At 43.8% G+C, this 22,863-nt stretch overlaps 1 protein-coding gene across 4 annotated transcripts in view; it reads right to left on the reverse strand.

The window, feature by feature from the left end:
• Positions 1–22,863, reverse strand: part of lima1b (LIM domain and actin binding 1b) — a 91,677-nt gene that overhangs the window by 62,005 nt on the left and 6,809 nt on the right. For 2 of the 4 annotated variants that reach the window (XM_051676610.1, XM_051676607.1), the window contains exon 2: positions 877–1,055. In XM_051676610.1, coding sequence (XP_051532570.1) covers positions 877–998 — 122 coding nt within the window. In that variant the 5' untranslated portion in view covers positions 999–1,055. Of the gene's footprint in view, positions 1–876; positions 1,056–7,182; positions 7,305–22,863 lie in introns of those variants that run through there. The other 2 variants (XM_051676609.1, XM_051676608.1) reach the window with 2 other exon arrangements.

The raw sequence follows: 22,863 nt of genomic DNA on the forward strand, positions 1-22,863 counted from the left end.
ATTAATAATACTTACATTCTCTATAAATAATGGAGTGTACATCCAAATCCTGATGAGAATCACATTTAATATAAAAGGAAGTGTATAAAAGGAGTGTGTCACTGTTATAGAAATATGCCTGACATTCATCAAGGATGCAGTTAATGCACAAAACTAACATAAGTTCATATTTATATTCTTTTCATTCATTGCATAAAGTCCATTTACACTACAGCTGGTGCTTGAGGAAATGGACTATATAATAGGATGCAGAAGGTGCAATAACCAGAGAAGAACCTCAGAATTAAATTGCACTTGACCCATTCCGTTAGCACATTGTGCGCACAATTTAGCCAAGCCCACTTGTGCCTAGACGTAGTGTAGGCTTGCATGAAAATACCAAAACTTCATGGCCATGCCCACTGACTTTGCGCTTATGACTTAAAGCATAGTACTGTGCTTAGCTCTAGCGCTCTTAAAATATGGCCCTTAATGCCATTTTGACCTTCAAAGTTCTTGCCACCATTCATTTGTTTTGTATGGACATGCAGAGCTGAAATGTTCTTCTAAAAATCTTCATTTGTGTTCTGGAGAAAAAGAAAGTCATACACATCTGGGATGGCATGAAGGTGTGTAGTTGATGAGTGGTTTTCATTTTTTGGTGAACTATCCCTTTTAAATTCCCTACTTTTGTATCATGCATAAGAAAGTAAGTCATACAGGTTGGAATGACAGGATGGTGAGTAAATGATTGCAGAATTTTAATTTTTGGGTGAATTATTCTTTTAAGTTCTAATAGAGCTAATGTGTGGATGCTTCCTACTGCCACATTAGCACTGCCAGAGCCAAGCTCATAATAGTATGTTCATAGCGAGAGAAAAAGTTAATATCACTTACTTGGAAAAACGTTCAGCAATGGCAGGACTCTTGCCACTGCTGCCAACCAATGAGAGTTCTTTAGCTGTGATCCGTAACGACTGTGATGCCCACTGTCTCCGTCTAAATGGCCCCGTGTCCATCTCTGCCTCTGACGACACTCCAAATAAACTGATGAGAGGAAAAATTACCTGCAATGACTAAATGAACACAGGCACAACAAAACAAATAACAATTCAAGTGGCCAAATAGGTCAAATGTTTAAGTTCATGCCTGGCTGAGACATCTGTGAGAGCAGTTTACCAATAAACACATTTTAAATAACTTTCTTCTTTCTAATTGTAAATAAAAAGTAGTGCAACATGCTTGTCTTTACCAAAAAGCTTAAGCCCACATCCATAATAAAGCTTTAAAGTTATGCAGTTATGGAGAGTGTTTTTGAGATATATAAATATATATATATATATATATATATATATATATATATATATATATATATATATATATATATATATATTTGTGTGTGTGTGTGTGTGTGTGTGTGAAGGAAAACATTGTTTCAGTGTGGATAAGAGTTGTAGATGTATAGCAAAATCAATCCGTTTTCAAACGAAAATGGATTAGTGGGGACATGGCCTGCCCCCTTAGTTTGCCATTTGAACACTTTGAGCTCCAGATTAAAATAAAAAACTTATTACATTAATTTATTTCAAACTATCCAAGCTATACATATGTACAGTGACCACAAAAAGTATTTGGAAGTACAGTACATTCCAATTCATTTGGGTTTGTTTCAGTTATAAAGTCAATTTTGTTTACATACAGTATGAAATAAATTATTTTTCAACTAATGCTGTTATTAGTTATATAGGGGACCTTCTAACTTGGTAAAATTACGGAAATCATCATGGTTACTTTCGTACCCTCCGTTCCCTGATGGAGGGGCCATTTCAGCGGGTAGTTCAGCATTGTGGCAAGAGGGACACAACGTCTCGTTCTCTCCATCAGGGAACGGAGGTTACAAAAGTAACCATGATGTTCCCTATCTGTCACTAACTCGACATTGTGTTGATGTAGTGACACTAGGGGTCCCTATACAAATGCCACAACTCTCTGAACTGTGTTACGTGAACTGGTGGTGCGTGATAGGCAGACTGCTGTGTGCCTCGTAGCCAGCACACCAGGCCATCACGTAACCTCCCCAACGCTCTTATGAGTGTCGAACTTCAGGAACAAATCGACTGCCCAACAATAGGGACAGGCTAGCCCAGCCGAGGCCTCTTTTCCTCTTTTTTCTCCCCAAAAGAGTGGAATTTGTTAACCAACTGGGAGCCATAAGTGCACCCAAGGGGAAGACACCGCAGAGACTAAACCCTGCCCAAAAAGGGGGGGGGGTATTTTGAGTGGAATACGTCACATGGTCTTACCGAGTCTTGTCAGAAGTATGTCATGTGGAGAGGTCCCATGGTAGGTCCTACCCGAAGGGGGAGGAGTTTCTACAAAGCATGGCGACAGGGGGCAGAGGGGCCTCTGCCCAAGGAAGACGCAGTTTATCACATGGGGTCGCCTTCGGGGAACCAGCACATGTGAAGCACTTACCTCAATACAGGGCCTCATTAGCACATGTACTGGGCCGGCAGCGCATTTCTCTGCAAACTCAACTGCCAGAGGGTTGAGGAGGAAAGTCATCCAGGGATCACAGTCTGTGAACACAACTGGGAGTCAAGTGCGCACATCTTCACTTCAAGGGAGGGGAAAGGCGCTATGTGCAAGCGGTAAACCCAGCCAGCTGTCCCAGAACTTACCTGCTCGTGCCTGCCAATACACGGGATGAGACCGGCTCAACCCAGAGACTGTAGAACCTCGCAAAGGTGTTGGGTGCTGCCCAGCCCGTTGCTCTGCAGATGTCTGCCAAAGAGGCGCCACTGGCCAGGGCCCAGGAGACCGCCACACTCTTGGTAGAGTGGGCTCGTAACCTCGCAGGGGGTGGCACATCCTGAGCCTGATATGCAATCGCGATGGTGTCAATAACCCAGTGGGCGATCCTCTGTTTGGAGACAGCGCTTCCTTTCCGCTGTTCACCAAAGCAGACAGAGAGCTGCTCGGAGCTTCTAAAGCTCTGCGTGCGATCCAAATAGATGCATAAAGCTTGCACTAGACACAGCAACACCAAGGCTGGGCCTGCCTCCTCCTGGGGCAGCACTTGCAGGTTCACCACCTGATCCCTAAAAGGGGTCGTAGGAACCTTGGGCACATAGCCCAGTTGGGTTCATAGGATCACGTGAGAGTAACCCGGACCAAACTCCAGGCACGATTTGCTGACAGAGAACACCTGCAGGTCCCCTACCCTCTTGATGGAAGTGAGCGCAGTCAGGAGGGCAGTCTTCAAAGAGAGTGCCTTAAGCTCAGCTTACTCCAGGGGCTCAAAGGGAGCTCCACGTAGACCCCAAAGGACTACAGAGAGGTCCCACGAGGGGACGAGGTGCAGTCTGGAGGGATTCAACCTTCTAGCGCCTCTTAGGAACCTGATGTTCAAGTCGTGCTTCCCCAAGTACTTATCATCTACTGCATCGTGATGAGCCAAAATAGTGGCTACATACACCTTCAAGGTGGAGGGGGACAGCCGCCCCTCCAGCCTCTCCTGCAGGAAGGAAAGCACCGATCCAACTATGCATCTCTGGGGGTCTTCACGTCGGGAAGAACACCACTTAGCGAACAGACGCCACTTCAAGGCATTCAGGCGCCTCGTAGAGGGAGCCCTAGCCTGAGTGATAGTGTCTACCACTGTGGGTGTTAGGCCACTTAGGTCTTCTGCGTCCCATCCAAGGGCCAGATGTGGAGATTCCAGAGGTCTGGTCGTGGGTGCCAGATGGTGCCCCGTCCCTGAGAAAGAAGGTCCTTCCTCAGGGGAATTTGCCAGGGGGGTGTCGCAAGGAGCGTGAGATCTGAGAATCACGTCTGGGTGGGCCAGTAGGGTGCTACAAGGACGATCTGCTCCTCATCCTCCCTGACTTTGCACAGGGTCTGTGCAAGTAGGCTCACTGGGGGAAACACGTATTTGCGCAGTCCAGGGAGTCAGCTGTGTGCCAGTGCATCTATACCGAGGGCAACCCACCGCCTTTGTTCGGTATGATGAAGTAAGGGCAGTAGAACCCTTTCTTCATCCCGGCTGGAGGAACAGGCTCTAAAGTGCCCTTGCACAGAAGGTTAGCAATCTCCGCATGCAAGGTAGCGGTGTTATCGCCCTTCACTGAGGTGAAGCAGACGCCGCTGAACCTGGGCAGGCACCTGGTGAACTGAATCGCGTAGCCGAGTCGGACGGTCCGGGTCAGCCATTGTGACGCGCCCAAACTCTGGGCAAGGGGGACCAAGATAATGATCACGTCGGACGTACCGGCGGGTGGGTCCTCACGGCGGGGCGGAGCTCGAGGTGCCAAGTCAAGGGGACTCGAGCCCTGTGGCCGTGTTGAGTCCAGGGACATTGAAGCACTTACCTGGCTCCTGCCGCCCACCATAAGATTGGCTGAGGAGGGAGGAGGAGGAATCTCGTCCCTGTAGTCCACCAGAACCAATCCCGTGTGGGCGTGTTTGTGCCACAGCTGGGCGCACAGGGGCGGGGGGGTCCGCTGCTGGAGCGCCATACCTGCAAAAATGGGACGGTGGGCGGTGGTTGTGATGACAGCCGTGCGCACCGGACATGTGACCCAGGAAAGGAGAAAACCACTCTTTTGTCGAATTTTTGGGTACCGCAGCCTCTTCGGCATGCGGCAAAAAATGAAACAAAAGATTCTCCTCCTGGCCCTCCACTGGGGGATGAAGAGGTTTGCTTCACCAGCTCCAGAGCAGCGGGTCTCCTCATCCCTGGGTCGCCCGTTTCAGGAGCGCTTCGAAGCCTTCCTCAGGTTCTTAGCGGCCGGCCATGAGACGGGTGGCATCTGTTTCCTGCGTTGGGCTTCACGCCGGGGCCGGGCCACGGGGCAGGCTACGGTGGAGCCGGTGTTGTTACTGCAGGAGGACGCCCTTGGCGATGAGCAGATGGGGTGCGGGATCTTGAGCCGCGCTGGGGCAGGATGTGTTGTATGTCCTCCGTCTTCTTCTTTACCCCTGAGAACTGCTGGGCAAAGTCCTCGATGGTGTCGCCGAACAGGCCAACCTGGTAGATGGGGGCGTCAAGGAACCGTGCCTTTTCAGCCTCTTGCATCTCAACCAAGTTGAGCCAAAGGTGGCACTCCTGGACCACCAGGGTGGACATCACCTGCCCGAGAGACCGCGCCGTGACCTTTGTCGCCCAGAGAGCAAGGTCGGTCGCCGAACGCAGTTCCTGCATCAATCCCGGGTCAGAACTACCCTCGTGCAGTTCTTTTAGCGCCTTGGCTTGGTGTACTTGCAGGAGAGCCATGGCATGCAGGGCGGAGGCGTCTTGTCCAGTGGCACCATAGGCCCTGGTCGTCAGGGATGACGTAAACCTACAGGCTCTGGACGGGAGCTTCGGGCGCCCGTGCCAGGTGACGGCGCTCTGTGGACACAAGTGCACTGCAAGCGCCTTATCCACCTGGGGGATCACCGAATACCCCCTGGCCGCTCCACCATCGAGGGTAGTGAGAGCGGGGGAGCTGAAAGACCGGGACCGGGCAGTAAAAGGTGCCTCCCACGACCGCGAGGGTTCAGGGGAGAGTGGAGTGTTCCACTCTAGCCTGACGCTCACAGCCACCCGGGAAAGCATGTCCATCATTTCCGCGTCGGCCTGAGACTGGACAACCATTCCCAAAGGAGGAAGCCCAGTCAAAGCCTCTGTGTCCGACTGGATGAGCCCACTCTCCGATGCTGCGCTCGATAACTCATCATCTTCCCAGGCTCCAAACAAGAGGTCGAACTCACCCTGAGACGAGCCGGTAGTCTCGTCCGAGCGCCCGACTGGGGAAAGCGAGCATGCTGGGGAATGGGAGGTCTGTGGGGGGATACCCAGCGGAAGTGGTCCCAATTGATGTTCCCAAATCACCCCCAGTGCTAACCGACATGGCCTCAAACCCGTAGGTAGAAGGACTGGCTTTTCTTACGAAAGCAAGCCACGACTGCAACGTTGCCATGGAGCGCCCAGACACGTAAGACAACGATCGTGGCCGTCAGAAGCGGAGAGATAAAGACTGCAACCAGGAATAACACACAAACTGAAAGTCATCTTTAAAAAGACGTTCCATGTGTGCCGCTCTTTTTGTGAATGAAAATATACTCTTTTAGAATATACTCTCTTTTTTCGTTCTGCCGAAGCGTCCAAGGGCATTCTCTGCACTCCACGGTGCAGAGGGGGAGAAGCCGCTGAAATGCGCCATAAATCCAGCAGTTTTGAGGTGCATCTTTGGAGGGAAATTGAATTCAGTGCACTGAATACAACTGCTCGGCTCCGAAGAGAAAATCTGAATGAGTGGTTGCATACCAGCTCCTTTTATACCCGTATGTCCAGGAAAATGGCAAGCAAATTCCACTCGCCAATTCCCATTGGCCTTTTTTCAAAAAAGCAGAGGTGTTTGGGGCTCCCAAGAGTGACCCCTAGTGTCACTACATCGACACAACGTAGAGTGAGTGACAGATAGGGAAATTACGTTTTCAATTTTTTTTCTTTTTATTAGTTTTTCATCATTTAGTCACATTTTAGCTTTTTAAAGCCAACACTAAAAAATGCCTATTTACAAGTATTTACGTTGTTATGTAGAACAAGTGCTAAAATGGAACTGTCTCTTTAAGACCAGCAGCAGCAATTGTTTTGGTCCAATGGCTTTTTTTTAGCATCCTTGCTATGCATGATTAGAATTAAATGTTTCTTTTGTTGTTTTTGATCAGTAACTGACTGTAAATTATTATTCAATAATAAATTAATTATTCAAATAATCATCTGGATCGTTCAGATAAAGATAACGATTAAGCAGAAAATCAATATTTTGGCCTGTCCCTAGATCCAAATGTGTGAGAGTGGCCCAGCATGTCTGTGAGAGAAACAGGCTTAGTTTCAGTCTCTCTCACACCTCATAGAAGTGTCTCTGAATGCGCGGAGGAACACCACTTTTAGAGTATGCACTTTTTTAGACAACCTGCTTCTTCTTTATTGAAATGCTGAACATGATATGAATACACAAATAGTTCAATATAAATATCGACACATGGATCTAAAGTATCAATACAATATCGTGAGAAAAGTATTGTGATATATTGAAATTTGATTGTATTGCCACAGCCTATGTATATAGTATGCCAAAAACAGTATGCCAGTGGAGTATGTCTGAATCCTCAGTATTCATAAAACAGTAAGCAAGAAATACCCAGATGACTTACTATTTATGGCGAGATTCTGAAGTGCAGATTGACTGGACATTTTGCTATCCCACAATCCCTCGGGAGCTAAGGAGACGTAACGTCAGAAACTTTTTAGCCTGAGACGGAGCATTGGAATTAAAATTAATGGAAGAAACTGAAGTCCCGCCTTACAGGTAAAAGAGTCAATGGCTGAGTTTGGAATGGTACACTACTCATACTACTATATTAGTCTATGGTAGAAATAGTAAGAGTAGTTTGGTAGTATCCCATTCCGAACTTGACCAATCAAATTTTAGATACAGATATCTTTTTCAAAATCAAAACAAACACCCTGTCTACACCTGATGTGAGTGGCGCTTTGCAGCCTTTCAAAACCAAATAGACCCCATTATAATCAATCATGCTGCCTACACTGGATGCGTTGCGCTGCATTGTATCGCATCACGTTGTGTTGCGCCAAAAGTGGAAGCTCCATTCTTTTTTTTACACCCTGCAGAGAAACTGCAGAGAAACTCCACAAAAATTACTTACCACATATCAGACGTGTAGCCAAGTGGAGACATTTCATGTAAAATAATTCTAGTCATAAATTGGACGAGGCCAATTTTTTGTTGTTTTGCAACACCTGCTTACTGGCACTCTCTCGTGTTAGAGACATGAGAGCATGAATTGTGCAAGAGAGCTCCCAGTTTTGTTCATCAGTTGATAATTCTTTAGGATGCATGTGGATTGCATGTGTGGAGTTTGACCATGTTTTCCACACATGTAAGAACTGGGTGTGTAGGTTTGGAATTGGTCATGTCTTGTTTGCTAGTTTTTAGCCCAGGGTGTTTTCCAGTTTGGTGAATGGGTGTAGTGCATGCTGTATGTGAAAATATGAGAATTCTGTTTGAACTGTTGTGCATGTCCTTTGGGCCTGGTTGGAAATGCATAAAGTGCTGTGGGTATTGTTGAATGGTTTAAGAAAGTACTTAAATGTGTGCTGTTGCATATTTGTAGGCTGATGCTCTATTTGTGTTTTCTTTTTACATTGGCCTCTGCCGTATTTCGTTGAACCATATTTCAGTTACCATGTTTCCGTATTTAATTTTTGTATCTGTACTATAAATATATATGTTTTTTATACAGCCCCATTGGCCGCTGATTTTTTAGTAAACGGCCATCAGAATAAAACCCCAAAAGATATTTTTGTATCCTGTAGTGATTATTTTCCTCCCACCGGCTACATTTTTGGTACCAGGAGTGGGGTATCTGACTGTTGGGAGCCTATAGGTCTTTTTTTTATATATATATATATATATATGGTAGAGGTGAAGATAGGTGCCAGTGGGTCACAGAGTGGATGCTGTCTTCAGTGGTGCAGTTGTCCAGTGAACAGACGTCGGCCAGAGGTGACATGGCAAAGTGACAAGACTGCTGGACAAGTGAGAGAGAGAGCACCTGATTTCTGCTGATTCCACTGGGGTATTGTTTGATGAGACACCTATCCAGTGACTGTCTACAAGAGAAAATAGAAGTGTCATACAGACATTCGGCTACATATCCTGTGGTTTCAATGTTACAGACTGATTAAGAGAATTTTTGTTTTGCCAACAAGTGAACTGACACCATTTTATTTACTGAGTTGAACTGAGATGATTTGAACATTTTAAAATGTCACAATCTGATGATGATAATCCAGTATTACAAAACAGTGATGATGAACATGGTGCAGGTAGTAGTATGCATGATGTTCAGGGACAGATTCAAGAACTCAACAGAAAGCACGATGAGACCATGGCAGCCATCGCCAATTTAAGTAGAGAGCTTACCAGGTCTTATGTTTGTGTACCAAGAGAACGTCACATTCATGTATTCAGTGGTGATTTCAGCAAAGATTCGATTTGTTGATGTGTTTATTGAAGAAGTAGAGAGGCTGTTACATGCTAGAAATCAGACCACAGAGAACCAGTTAGACCTCATACTTCCTCCTAAAGGGTGCAGTCTTAGATGAGGTCAGATTACGGATGGGAAATGAACCAACGTGACCATGTGACCTCGTTGTGTACCTGAGAGAAGCTTTTCGAGAAAAGCGTAGCATGTCTCGGTTATTGCAAACATTCTATAGCTGTAAACAAATGGAAAGTGAGGATGTTCATGCTTACTTTCATGCTTTGTCTCAAATTCTAAATTCTACCCTGAAACAATCATCAAATGCAAATTCAAATATGAATTTGGCAATCCAATATCAATTCACTGAGGGGATTAGGGACGCAGGCCTTAGAAGGGAGCTTCGTAAGCTTGTGAGTGACAAGCCACAGCCAACACTAACTGAAGTGCGAGATGAAGCCCTTATGTGATCTCTAGAAGTTCCTAAATCTCGTGTCACAAAATTAGTCGGCAACAGAAGTGTTGTGTCTGAGACAGCAGAAGCTCAGCGCGCTGCTGTTGGTATACCTGAGAAAAACCCTGCTACTCTTGAAGAAGTACAAAATTGCAGCAGAACAAGGAAAAGCTATAGGAGAGTTAACACAACCTGTCAAAAATCAAAATCTATGACTCATAGTAAACCCAGGATGCAGTCAAGATTTACAGACGATGGCCAGCCAATACATTTCCGGTGTAATGGTGTAGGACACATAGCTAAGAGATGTGTGAAGAAAAACAAACAGACTGTCACAGAGAATGCTAAATCATCAGTGCAGCAGGGAAACTTGCACCCTCGCTTGCTGTGAGCCAGTCAGTGCGAGGGCAGTCCAAAGGCTCAGCCAATATCGATACTTGTCGTGACTGACAATTCCAGCGTGCTGTAGCAAAATGTCCTGTCGCTAATCCAAAGATTAGTGGAGTAATAGTCTCTTCTTTACTTGATACAGGAAGCCAAGTCAGTACTATTTTGGAGAGTTTCTTCAGGGAACACCTGTCTGGTGAGGATGGAGATATGCTGTCCACAGCAGGTTGGCTGAAGATTACAGCTGCCAAAAGTTTAGACATACCTTACCTAGGTTATCTTGAGCTGGAGGTTGAAACCATGGGTATTACTCTACCAGAGTGTGGTTTTCTAGTAGTCAGAGACTCACAAAATTCTTCTGTTGTACCAGTCCTCACTGGCATGAACATCATTAGCAGATGTAGACAACTGGTTCATGCAGATTGATAATATCCAAGGTGGAGAGATGCAGTCTGATTGGAGGGAGGCATTTCAGCAGGTGCAGAGTTCCAGCAGTCTAGAGAAACAAAGTGTAGTCCAAGTAGCTGGAAAAGACATGGTACACATACCTGCTTCGTCAATTACAATGGTACTGGTCAAGGGAGCAAAGAGTATGTTAAATGATGGTTCACAGGACATCCTGTTAGAACCAGTGAACACACCCTTACCTGGTAGTCTGATTGTAGTTGCCTCTCTTGTGTCTTCAGAGAAACTGATGTTTCCTGTACAGGTTGTGAACCTCTCCCTAGAAGATATCTGGTTACAGGCCAGAACCAGACTTGGTACTCTGTCTCGTGTCAAGAGTGTGAAGTCCAATGAGATGTGTGAGGTGAGATTTTAGAGGATTTCTTCTGATATTGAAGAGATCGGTGTAAACACAAAAGACAGTCAGTTTTTGGAGGACAGCTCCAAAGAGTTTCTCAACAAACTACACATTGGTGGTACTCCTGAACAGCAGGAAGAGCTGAGTGATTTGTTGATGAAGTACTCAGATTTTTTTGCTCTCAAGGATGAAGACCTCAGTTTTACAGACAAAGTGCAACATGAGATTCATGTGGTGGATGATGTTCCAGTGACCCAGCCTTATAGGCGTATCCCACCCACTCAGTATAAGGAAGTCAGAGAACATATCACCAAGCTTAAGAAAGGAGTGATCCAAGAATGCACTATTGCTTATGCTTCACCTATCGTGGTAGTTAGGAAAACTGATGGCAGTCTCAGGCTTTTTATCGATTACAGGCAGCTGAACTCAAAGACCAAGCGAGATGTGTGTCCTCTGCCTAGGACAGATGAAAAATTTGGTGCAATACAAGGAGCAAAGTTATTTTATTCCGTTGATTTAGCTAATGGATATCATCAGGTTGCTGTCAACTAGCGAGACAGGCATAAGATTGCATTTACGACTCCATTTACGATCTTTGAGTATTCTCGAATGCCATTTGGGGTTTGCAATGGACCTTCGATGTTTCAACGTCTTATGCTGGCTTCCATGGATGATCTAATTTTTCAGATCATGCTAGTGTACCTTGCTGACATACTAGTGTAGTCAACCACTTTCCCTGAGTACTTGCAAAGACTGGAAGTAGTCTTTAATAGACTAAAAGTAACAGGTCTCAAAGTTAAGCCTGAAAAGTGTAATTTCTTGCAGAAAGAAGTAACTTTCTTAGGTCATCAGATCTCAGCTCGAGGTATTGGTACTGATCCAGGTAAAGTTGAAGCGGTCAAGCAATGAAAAATTCCCAGTACAGTTAAGGAATTATGCTCGTTCTTAGGGTTCTGTAGTTACTACAGAAAGTTAATTGAGGGTTTTTCTAGAATTGAAAGCCCCTTCCATGATTTACTGAACTTGTGTATCAATAGTTTGGCGCGACAAAGAGAGTTTAGTGATTTATGGTCATCAGAGTGCCAATCAGCGTTTGAGCTGCTGAAGGAGAAGCTTAATTCTGCTCCTGGATTAGGGTATGCAGTAGAGTTGGGGTACTCAATTTTGGACTTGGATTCGAGTCTGAGACACGAGTCCAATTTTAATGGACTTGGACTTGTCACGGACTCGGATGCATTTTTACTTGGACTTGACTCGGACTCGAGCCGAGTCCATGACATTTGTGATGCAATGAAAATAAAAAAGTAACAAAACAGAAATTAATGAACACATCTCTGTCTGCATACAGCTGTATTAGCCAGAGTTGTTTCACTGTTTAAGCAAGCACGTACACAGGCACACTCATCAGTCAACCAGTACGCTTGAATGTTACTACAGAGACTACTGTATAACATCGACTACTGAGGTGGCTGGCATGACGAAAACATGAAGACGGGTATGTATTCAATGTAATAGAAACAAGGCAGTTTCACATGGCACGGGACCTGACAACTGGTAAAATTGCATGTGGCGTTTGTGCAGCCAAGACGGTGCTCTCATTGCACTTTCATCGTGGTTAAAAACTTAAAATCAAGAACTTCATTGAGCCAAGTCGCCCACTTTATGTCTCTCACAGTTTACTAAAAACAGCATATTGAAATAAAAATACATAAAAATAGTATTAATAGTGGATATTAAGTCTTTTTAGGCATAATGATTCTACACATGTAGGCTTCTATAGTCTCTTGTGGTCCACGCAGTGTTATCAGCTTGAACTGGTCCATAATAGCTTGCTGAATTAACTGTGTAACTTTTAAATAGTTGGGGGAAAAGCATTATTTCTAGCAGACAGCAACTCCAAACAGATAAACAGCACCTATTTATTATTGATTGACTATTTTCAAAGCATTGACGAGCTGCTTAAACTACATTCTTTTACAGCATTTGTCCACAATTCACATTTAACCATGCACAATAAAATATTAGGATATTTTGGGCAGTGAAATGTTTTGTTTATAATTGAATTATAGACTATAAAATAAATGTATTATTCGATGACAGAGTTTGTGTATGAAGCTAAACTTCATGTTATGAGATGAATTTAGTTGGTTATGATGTTTTTATTTTATTTTATTTTTATTGTAAACCACCGGGTAACTTATGCACTCAAAACATCTTTTTTATTTAGCCTACATCTCTGACACTTTTGAAGGACAATTCTGTAAAATTTATGACTCAAAATTATTATTCTCCATGTTTTTACAGTTAAAGTAGAGCTCAATAAAATTTTCTTTGGTTGGTATTTAAAGATTTCAGATGGATTGCAGACCAATGCAGATACCACTCAAGCAAATATCAATTATTATTTATTTTTTTTATCTTCTACGGCAGCTGCTGCGAGACGCACACGGACACATCAGGGATTTAGGTACACAAGCAGCATGCAGAACTGCCCTGCATTGTGCGGTTTCCTGCAAATTAACTAGAAAATCATGTCCGTGACAACATGGCCCTAATATTATCAGTGGGCTTTTCCAGTGTTTTTGGATGTAGCATTTGCAGTCAAATCGTAAGACGAAACATCTCAGCGAGAGCTAATTACAACTGTGTTGACTCATTTGTATGTACTGTATTTTCCCAAATCAGTCAGCAGATAGAGAAAAAAGATGCAGAAAGAAATCTCAGTATAGACTATTATTTCTTTAGATAGGAATCATTTTTAATAAAACAAAATTTAATTGAACTGACAATTTGAAAATGAAGTAGAAATAAAAACGAAATTAAAATTCAAAGGTTGTAATGACTAACGCAGCTTTCACTTTCTTTAGTCTATGTTTGCGTGGAGGGGGGGGAAACAACAAATAGTTTAAATGTCAAAAGAACGCAATAAGAATTGTGTTGAAGGACAGTTTTGTCTTAATTCACCTAAAGCATATGCTTTCATTCTGAAACTTCTTTGAAGTCTGTTCAGCAGGATACTAATCATAAAATATATATATGAAAGGCAACAGGTGTTTTTGTTACATTTATAATGACAAACTAGACTCAAGACTGGATTTGGACTCAAGATGGCGCCGAGTATGGCTGCTGCGTTGCGAGCTCTGACACAACATAGTAATGTTTTGTTTGTTTTGTTCACAATTCTTATGTTTTTTGTCTTGGATGTTGTCTGCCTTATTGTCTACGACAGACAAACACTTCTGGACATTGGTTCAGCAATCTCACACCGTAAACTGGACTTCACATTCCTCAATGCCGACCCGCTGTTTACAAACACGCAAGCGGAGCCCTTTGTCTGGGCAGCACGGCCGCGGAAAAGCAGGAGGAAAAGGGGAAACAGAGCCGGCATTCTCATCAGAGTAAGACGGCGCGCAAATCGACCCCCGCTACCCACTATTCTACTGGCAAATATTCAGTCTCTGGATAACAAGCTCTGCGAGCTGAAAGCGCGGATCTCTTTCCAACGAGATACAAGGGACTGCTGCATTATCTGCCTAACAGAAACTTGGATGTCTGCGGAGATTCCAAACTCAGCCATTGAACCCGCGGGGTTCTCCGTGCACCGAGCAGACAGAGTGAAAGACCTCTCAGGTAAAAGCAGAGGAGGTGGTGTATGTTTTATGATCAACAAATCCTGGTGTGATCAGAGGAACGTACATTCTATCAAGTCTTTCTGCTCTCCTGATCTGGAATTTCTCATGCTTCTGTGTCGACCATTCTGGCTACCGAGGGAATTCACAGCGGTCATTATCACTGCTGTGTACATCCCCCCACAAGCCGACACAGACTGGGCACTCAAGGAACTGTATGGGATTATAAGTGAGCAGGAAACCGCGCACCCTGAGACCGCGTTCACTGTGACTGGGGACTTTAATAAAGCCAGTTTAAAATCAGTCGCACCAAAATATCACCAGCACATTAGTTTCAACACATGAGGGGACCGGGTTTTGGACCATTGCTACTCTCCGTTCCGGGATGGCTACAAATCCCTCCCCCGCCCACCATTTGGCAAATCGGACCACTCTTCCATTCTGCTTCTGCCCGCTTACAGGCAGAAATTGAAACAGGAAGCACCCACCCTCAGAACGATCCAGTGCTGGTCGGACCAATCAGATTCTACGCTACAAGACTGTTTTGATCACACGGACTGGGAGATGTTCCGGTCCGCCTCTGATGATGACATCGAGCTTTACGCTGATAGTGTAATGTGTTTCATCAGAACGTGCGTAGAGGACGTCGTTCCGACCAGAACTGTACGAATCTATCCGAATCAGAAACCTTGGATCAATAGCGATGTTCGCGCGGCCTCCGCTGCCTCTCTACCGGATGAGCTAAATACTCTTTATGCTCGTTTCGAGGGAAATAACACCACCCTCGCGGAGAGAGCTCTCGCAGCTGAAGCTACAGAGATTAGTTCACTCTCCGTCTCTGTAGCGGATGTAACCCGATCCTTCCGAAGGGTGAATATCCGCAAAGCCGCTGGCCCAGACGGCATTCCGGGCCGCGTCATCTGAGCGTGCATGAACCAGCTGGCTGGTGTTTTTACGGACATTTTCAACCTTTCCCTCTCATTGTCTGTAGTCCCCACATGCTTTAAAACATCCACCATTGTGCCTGTTCCAAAACAATCAAAAATAACTTGTTTAAATGACTGGCGTCCTGTTGCTCTAACCCCCATCATCAGCAAATGTTTTGAGAGACTAATCAGAGATTACATCTGCTCTGTATTGCCACTCTCTCTTGACCCGCTGCAGTTTGCTTACCGCAACAACCGCTCCACTGATGATGCCATTGCATCTACAATACACACTGCTCTCTCCCACCCGGAAAAAAGGAACACTTATGTGAGAATGCTGTTTGTAGACTACAGCTCAGCATTCAACACCATAGTGCCCTCCAAGCTAGATGAGAAACTCCGGGCTCTGGGCTTAAACAGCTCGCTGTGCAACTGGATCCTGGACTTCCTGTCAAGCAGATGCCAGGTGGTTAGAATAGGCAGCAACATCTCCTCATCACTGACCCTCAACACTGGAGCCCCACAGGGCTGTGTTCTCAGCCCACTACTGTATTCCTTGTACACACATGACTGTGTGGCAACACATAGCTCCAATTCCATCATTAAATTTGGTGATGACACGACGGTGGTAGGTCTAATCACTGACAATGATGAAACAGCCTACAGAGAGGACACTGGTGTCAGGAGCACAACCTCTCCCTCAACGTCAGTAAGACAAAGGAGCTTGTGGTGGACTTCAGAAGAAAAGACAGAGAACACAGTCCCATCACCATCAATGGAGCACCAGTGGAGAGAGTCAGCAGCTTCAAGTTCCTGGGTGTCCACATCACTGAGGAACTCACATGGTCCATCCACACTGAAGTCATTGTAAAGAAGGCTCATCAGCGCCTCTTCTTCCTGAGACGGCTGAGGAAGTTTGGAATGAACCGCCACATCCTCACACGGTTCTACACCTGCACTGTAGAGCGCATCCTGACTGGCTGCATCTCCGCCTGGTACGGCAATAGCACCGCCCACAACCGCAAAGCACTGCAAAGGGTGGTGTGAACTGCCAGACACATCATCGGAGGTGAGCTTCCCTCCCTCCAGGAAATATATACAAGGCGGTGTGTGAAAAAATCTCGGAGGATCATCAGAGACTCCAGCCACCCGAGCCATGGGCTGTTCTCACTGCTACCATCAGGTAGGTGGTATCGCAGCATCAGGACCCGCACCAGCCGACTCCATGATAGCTTCTTCCCCCAAGCAATCAGACTTTTGAACTCTTGATCTCCCATGATCAAAATACATCAGCACTGCACTTTATTACCCTTACTCTTATATCTCACACCGGACTGTCATAAATTATATTATTATTATTATAATATTATGTTCTCTCTTAACAACTGACTATCAACCGACAGCCTGAATGTCAATACAGTACAATACTGTACATTCTATATATATATACTTTTTTATATATATATATTTTTTTTTATTGAATAATGTGTATCTATATAGTGCGTATTGTATACTGTACAGTGTATGTTATTATTTGTATACTGTTGAGTGTAATTATGTGTATAACAGATGTTTAAATTGTGTTGTGTTAATTTGATGTTATTGTAAATTGGTATATGTCTCATCACTGTCACGACTTCTATGTTGATCGGAACTGCACCCAAGAATTTCACACACCATTGCACTTGTGTATAAGGCTGTGTGACAATAAAGTGATTTGATTTGATTTGATTTGATTTGACAAACTGTTTTTCTTAGTTGTGAAGTTTAAAATCCGTTTAAAATATTGATGTTGAGCATACGGTTACAATTTAAATTCAGATTCATGAACAGATTCATTCGGACTCGGACTCGACTCGAACTCGGCCTGTTATGGACTCGGTCTTGAGTTCGACTCGGCCCCTTTTGGACTCGGACACGATTGTTTAAAGACTCGGACTTGACTCGGACTTGACTAAGGTGGACTCAAACCCAACATGCCGCATTCCTCCTCCAGCCCCATATTCAGGTGAGGCTGAATCCTGTAGCGCATTCCTTTCGCAATGTTCCTTGTTCTTCACATCACAGCCCTCTGCTTTCGCGTCGGTGAGCATGAAGGTGACTTACGTCATCCTGTGCCTCACCGGAAGTGCCGCTGATTGGGGAACCACCATGTGGGACAGTGGACGTGCTTGTTGCGTGACGTTCTTAGCATTTGCCATGGAGCTCTGCCGAGTATTAGATCCGGCCCTGCTGCAGTGTGATGAACCTATCACCACCCGGAGGAGGCGGAGGAGGAGCCAGGCACCTGCTCCTCAGTCAATGACAGCATCCACAGCCACGGAGGTCGTTCCCCTGCCGTTGCCAGCATCCACAGCCGTGGAGGCCATTCCCCTGCCACTGTCACGCCCACGGTTCCCTGCCACTGACAACGACCACATTCAACACCTGCCATGGTCAATGAACCAGTTCCTGAAGCCTTGTCCGTTCCTGAGCCAGCACCTGAAGCCTCGTCCATCCCAGAGCCAGCGGCAGAAGCCTCAACCGCCCTAGAACCAGTGCCTGAAGCCTTGGCCGTACCAGTGCCATCGGAGGTCATTCCCTTGTCAGTTGAAGCTGCCAGTGCTCACGGCTGCAGAGGCCGTTCCTCTGTCGCAGCCAGTGTCCATGGCCATGGAGGCCGCTCCCCAGCTGCGATCAGTGCCCACGCCTGAGCCGTCCATGGCTCCGCCCCTGAGTCACTCCCTTCTGAACCCTGTCCAGTGGCTGCTGCCCAGTTCACTGTCCCCTCTGCACTGAGGTCGCCTCCCAGGCCGCCAGACCCTGCCCTTAGGCCTCCTCCCAGGCCTCCGGACCATGCCCCTTTACTTAAACACCCTCCCTGGCTTCCCTCCCTTTTTGTTGTGTTTCCTGTTCTTTGTTAAATGTTCATTTTGTTTGTCTTGTTTTTTCTGTTTGATGATCCCATTGTGGGGGGGGGGGGGGGGGTACTGTCACCTTGTCAGTTTGGGTTTCTATCTGATGGGACCATGGCATTATCGTCCCCTGTCTGTCTCGTGTTTGGTGTTCATTCTTTGTGTGAGCACACAGGTCTGGATTTTGGTTACCGCTGTGCACGAGTTACCGCTGTGCGCTCTCTGGTGATGTCATGGTCCTGTCACCTTGTCAGGTTGGGTTTTGTCTGACGAAGGCCGTGGCATTGTCGTTCCCTGTTTGTTTTGTTCCGAGTGTGTTGACATTTTTGCCCTCATGTGTTTCAGGTGCCGCTGGCATGCGGAATCAGCGTTTCCATGGGAACACTGATCATGCCAACTTTCATTTGAAAGTAGCACCTGACCCTTGTTTGTTCATGCCTATATTAATCCCCTCATGTGTCATGTCCTTTTCTGGATTGTTTAATGTTGAGTGTAGTTTGTTGTAGTTTGTAATGTGTTTACATTATAGCTGTTTGATGTTGAGTACTAACCTCACTCTCTCTGCCTAGTTGGCCCTGTCTCATGTATCTGTTGCCTGCGTGTCAGATGTGTGGTCACCTTCCAGTTCGCTGTGTGTCAGCTGGGCTTACATGGAGGATACCTCATCTCTGCCCGCATGTCGGGCGTGTGGTTGCCTTCCAGTTTGCTGCGTGTCAGCTAAGCTTCAACGGAGGATTGCACTATTTTATTCCTGACTTCCACAATGCACAGAGACTATTATTTGTTGTAAATAAATCATTTGAACTGTTCCTCTGCTCTTGGGTCTGTTTGTTTTCACTTTCATTCCATTGCAGCAACACTATAACTACTATAACATTAAAATACATACAATACAAAGTAGTTACTGTGTAACTACATGTTGTTCTGCGAAACTCTCACAAGATTCACATTTGCTGAGGTTGAGGTTCAAGTAGGTTTAGTTTAGGTTAATTTTATTATACCAATGGGACAACTGGTTTTATACTTACAACACTGTAAACACTAAAACCTGTAAATACAGTAACAGTCTTCTATAGCCCCAAATGACAAATACCGCAACATCTCAAACTGTGTGTGACATGTTGTTCACGAACATCTAGTTCTTTTACATAAACTGGATAATCTGGCCAGATAGGGTATGATCATCAGTTTGTTATTATGGCTCTTAATACATTCAACTGCGTACATACACAATGTCACAAAAACGACTTTCTTTATTAACAATTAAACTGAAGTTTACCAAATATTAAAGGTTTATTTATGCTATTTTTTTCTCCCAAGTGTTTTATGATATAACAATGCAAATGACTGACATTATCTCACCAGTACAATAAGCATTACATATTTATAATAGTCTGCTGTATAAGATAACATACCTTTAACATAAAAGCAAAAAATAATAGATAAAATGTGCCTGAAATGTGCCTGTTTGACAAAGCCTTGCCTGGAATTTTAACCCCTACATGGACCCCTGGGTCAATTTGACCCTTTAAACTTTAACACTGGCCTGAAACAAATACCAGTAGATAGAATCCACAGTTTTCCTGATCAAGCTTGAAAGCTTAAGGAGTTATGACAGCATGTAGCTTTGTCAAGCCTTAAATAAATAGAAAAAAATAATAATAACGCAATGACTATAAATATATTATTTTTAAATACAGAATATTAATAATAATCAATTATTACATTATATGTTTTGTTCTAAGGAGCACATCTGCAAAGCAATTTGTGAGTAATATATCTGTGCATGTTACTGACAAATTCATTAATTGAGTGATTAGTCATGAGGTAAAATATAAAGGGAGTGTCATGTTATGGGTCAGATTACATCATCGCAGACACACCCACAGCCAGTGGTTACAATACACGTAGGACTTTGACCTGAGAGAAAAGGCTGACTGAACACATAATTAATCAAGTGTTTAACTTCTCCTGTAACAATACACAAATATACAATATGCAGTAAACACAATTTATTCAGCTGTTATATTGCACTGATTATAATAGGAGTGTCTTAGTTTGTAGCACAGATTACTTGCAGTGAAAAATAGTATGACATACTATGGACAATTAGGAAAAAAAAGGAAAATAAATAAATAATTCAGAAAATGTGCATGTTTGTTTTTACACACATGAAAATGTTATTAATTCATGCAAATTTATATTTAGTTTCTGTTATATGTCCCTTAGTGTGATGTAGTCTGTACCTTTCTGTGTCATTTTAAGGGATGTCTGACTTTCCTGGCATCACAGTTGTGAAAATACATTCCAGTCTGCTCATTCTATACTTAATCTTAGACAAAACCAGACAATGGCCAAGAAAAGCATAAAGTGAAAGTCTACATTCCTGTATCAAATTAACAGAGTGAATAAAACATCCAGAATCATTTTAACCATAAAATAATAACAGAATGAGAAAGATACTGAGTAATTGCCAGAGTTATAAGTATTTTACCAAATACAAACATAATTCAGTACTCACGGTACTGTATTGTTGGCAGCTGCTTTCTAGTATGTGCACGAATGCAAGAAGAGTGCTCGTTACTTACACTTGTGGCTGTGTGTGAATGGTCAAAATGCCTGTCTTGGTGAGATATTGGAAAATGTGTTGAGTTGGTCCATTCAGATGCAATAATCAGTGTTGTGTGTAACACGTTACAAAGTAACGTTTGTAAAGTTTAAGAGATTGCAGGGGCTGTTTACACCAAACGTGTTTTTGTGCACATCTGTACTGTGTTTAAATTGTTTTCTGATGTAATCACACACTAGACGGATGTCTTTGACTGCTGAAGCGCTTCTTGCTATTTCTTTTGAGTGTCGCGCAGGACCGAAGGATTTTAGACACCGTGTCAAGTTAAAAAGAGCTTCAGTATTTTAAAATGCACCTCAAGACACCTGCGTTATGTTTCATGTGTTGTGCTGCGTCTAGCTTGAACTTCTGAAGAAGTTCAGGTGTAGAGGACTTCATGTGACTGTTGCATCATAACACATGATTCCAGATTGTAAAGTTTCAGTCCAAATAAAGTTTCAGCATGTGATAAATGGTAAACCAATATTTTTTCCCTTCTGCTCTGGTTTGCTGAGGGGCTGCTATAACTTGTTTAAACTGTTTACTGTTACAATACTGTTACGATGCTTACATGAAATACAGCCTTTTGCAACTAATGTACTTGCTTGGGGAAGAAGTTATATAGAGAGTGATTGATTTTGAGTTACAGATTTGTATTAACCATTTAGGAGCAGTTTAAGAACAGTTCAAGAATAATTTATTTGGTGTTATAGGATTTATTTTAAAGAATTAAAAGAATAATTTGATGTCTATCTTTTTATTGTCCATCTGGTCAAAAGTTGATATGGGTTTTAGAAAAGTAATCAGTTATGAGTATTTAATTACTTTTTAGACAGAGTAATTAGTACAGTAATCTAATTACAATGTAGAGTATGTAATTAGTAGTTAGTAATTAATTACTTTTTTGGAGTAACTTACCCAACACTGGCAGTAAGTAACAACTAGATAGTAAAGTTTGAAGACAAACTTTATGTTAGCTTGACAAAGTCTTGTCTGAAAGTTTAAAATAATTTAAAGAGTTGGAAGTTTGAAGGTCTTACAGTCAGACAGACAGAAGGAACATCATACAGATAGACAGCCAGCTGCAAGAAGTCCTAGGCAGTTACAAAGGTGATACTCAAAAGGCTCTTTGCTACCTTGAGTCAAATTAATGAAACTGTAAGTCTCTACGATGTTCTGTGCAGAGATTTATGATTTGTTACTTAGTTGCTAGGATAACCCCATGTTGCTATGCAGTTACTAGGGTGATACTTATCAAGACTCCTTGCCATCCTGAGTGAAATAAATCAACCCAGAAGTCTCTACGATGTTCTGGTGCAGAGATATGTGATTTGTTACTTGGTTGCTAGGGTAACCCTATCTGGTTGCTAGGCAGTTACCAAGGTGATACTCAAAAGGCTCCTTGCCACCCTGAGTTAAATGAAAGAAACCCAAAGTCTCTACGGTCTTCTGGTTCAGAGATAAGTGATTTGTTACTTGGTTGCTAGGGTAACCCCATCTGGTTGCTAGGCAGTTAACAAGGTGATACTCACAATGCTCCTTGCTAGCCTGAGTCAAATGAACCAACTCAGAATTCTCTATTATGTTCTGTTGCAGAGATATGTGATTTGTTACTTGGTTGCTAGGGTAACCTCATCTGGTCACTAGGCAGTTACCAAGGTGATACTCAAAAGGCTCTTTGCTAACCTGAGTCCAGTGAACGAAACCGGATGTCTCTACGATGTTCTGATGCAGAGATATATGTTTTGTTACTTGGTTGCTAGGGTGAGCTCATTTGGTTGCTAGGCAGTTTCCAGGGTTATACTAACAAGGCTGGTTGCTGGCCTTAGTCATTCGAGCCAACAATGAAGTCTCTATGATATTCTGATCCGGAGATATCCATCTAAGCTCATTTTAATGGAAGTCAATGGGTTTTGGTTGCTAGGGTGCACGAAATGGTTGCTAGGGTGTGGCTATGTATTGTCCAGAATTATATTTAAAGGCTCCTTGCTGATCTGAGTCAAATAAGCCAAAGTTGAAGTCTCTACAATGTTGTGGTGCAGAGATATGTGTTTTGCTACATGGTTGCTAGGGTAAGTCCGTCTGGTTTCTAGGAAGTTGTCAGCGTGATCCAAAAAAGGCTGCTTGCTG

Source organism: Myxocyprinus asiaticus, chromosome 37, assembly GCF_019703515.2.
Source record: "Myxocyprinus asiaticus isolate MX2 ecotype Aquarium Trade chromosome 37, UBuf_Myxa_2, whole genome shotgun sequence".
Lineage (NCBI taxonomy): Eukaryota > Metazoa > Chordata > Actinopteri > Cypriniformes > Catostomidae > Myxocyprinus > Myxocyprinus asiaticus.